Genomic DNA, 1,354 nt, shown 5'->3' with positions numbered 1-1,354 from the left:
CTGCTGGGAGCTCCAGAGCACCCAGCACTGGCCGGAGAGGCACTGGTTGTCCTTTCATCTGCAGCATCGTTCCCTGTCTGCAGCACTGCTCCCACTACAGCTTGGAGCAGGTACTCCATGCCCAAGCAAGCAGGGGAGGCATCACAAAGATGCTTCTTGCACCTGAGGGATCAGCCTGGCCAGATTCCCAGGGGCACAGCACAGCAGGACCCATGCTCTTCACCTCCCTGGCTCCACCAGCCCCCTGGTCCCACTGGTACCTTGCACTTGAATGGCTTCACAGGTGAGTGCACGATCATGTGGGTCTTGAGAGTTTGCTTCTGCACAAAAGTCTTAAAGCAGATGTGGCACTGGTAGGGGCGGACGCTGGTGTGGATCAGCATGTGCCGCTTCATGTTGGCCTGGAGCGTGAACTCCCGCCCACACACCTCGCACTTGAACTCCTTCACACCCTGCCGGGGTGGGAGAGCAGTGGGCAAGGGGTAGTGGGGGCTTGGACAGACCCCCAGTGCTGGGATAGAGCAGGGGCCCCACGGGCGAGGGATGGGCTCCATGTGCTGAGACCAGCATGGGGTGCATGTGAGAGGCTGGCCCAGCCTAAGTCAGGCAGTGTGCAAAGGCAGTGGGTGAGGGCTGGACAGGCTCAGCTCTGCTCTGTGGCTCAGCCCAATTGCTCCCCATGAAAGAACCCCTGGAAAAGGGCAAACCCCTACTCAGAGCCCACCCAGAAGCGCTGTGAAACTCTGTCCCTGAGAAGGGGAACACCCAGAAGGACAGAGACTGGGTCCCAGAGATACCCTCACTACATGTCAGTGACGCCACCATGGGCACCTGCTGCCCACCCCACCCGTCCCTCCCACAGCTGGGGCCCAGTGGGACACCCCTCTCCCCCAGCACCCACATCCAGAGCTGGTGCACCTCCTCTGAGCAGGATGAGGGCACTGCCCCTGGGGACCCACAGCCCCTACCTTGTGCGTGAGCGAGTGCTGCTTGAGGTGGTGGATCTGGCTGAACTCCATCCCACACTCGGTGCAGACGAAGGGCCGGACGTTCTGGTGCTTCAGCATGTGGTTCTGCAGCTGGCTGCGGTAGTGGAAGGACTTGCTGCACTCCAGGCACTGGTAGAGCGTGGGGCCCTGGTGTGTGGCCAGGTGCCGCTTCAGCTGGGTGAGCGTGGAGAAGTCCAGCCCACACTCCACGCACACATGACAGCGCCCGCTCTCGTGCTTCACCTCGTGTGCCTTCAGCTCGCTGGGGTAGGCGAAGCCCCGGCCGCAAAAGCGGCAGCTGTAGGGCTTGATGTCGGTGTGCAGCAGCATGTGCCGCTTCAGGTGGCTGGTCTGGGTGAAGGCTT

General features: G+C 61.8%; 1 protein-coding gene across 1 annotated transcript in view; it reads right to left on the bottom strand.

Moving 5' to 3' along the window:
- Nucleotides 1–1,349, bottom strand: part of LOC103804929 (zinc finger protein 710) — a gene marked incomplete at its 5' end in the record, with an annotated part of 2,249 nt that extends 900 nt beyond the window's left edge. Inside the window, 2 exons of the mRNA XM_009077564.1 lie at nucleotides 261–452; nucleotides 969–1,349. Of these exons, the coding sequence (XP_009075812.1) occupies nucleotides 261–452; nucleotides 969–1,349 (573 nt within the window). The remainder of the gene's footprint in view (nucleotides 1–260; nucleotides 453–968) is intronic.
- Between the last annotated feature and the right edge of the window lie 5 nt (nucleotides 1,350–1,354).

This window comes from Acanthisitta chloris, unplaced genomic scaffold (assembly GCF_000695815.1).
Source record: "Acanthisitta chloris isolate BGI_N310 unplaced genomic scaffold, ASM69581v1 scaffold22086, whole genome shotgun sequence".
In the NCBI taxonomy this organism is placed as follows: domain Eukaryota; kingdom Metazoa; phylum Chordata; class Aves; order Passeriformes; family Acanthisittidae; genus Acanthisitta; species Acanthisitta chloris.
The sequence above is the reverse complement of the archived record's forward strand: the minus strand, read 5'-3'. Positions and strand labels throughout refer to the sequence as shown.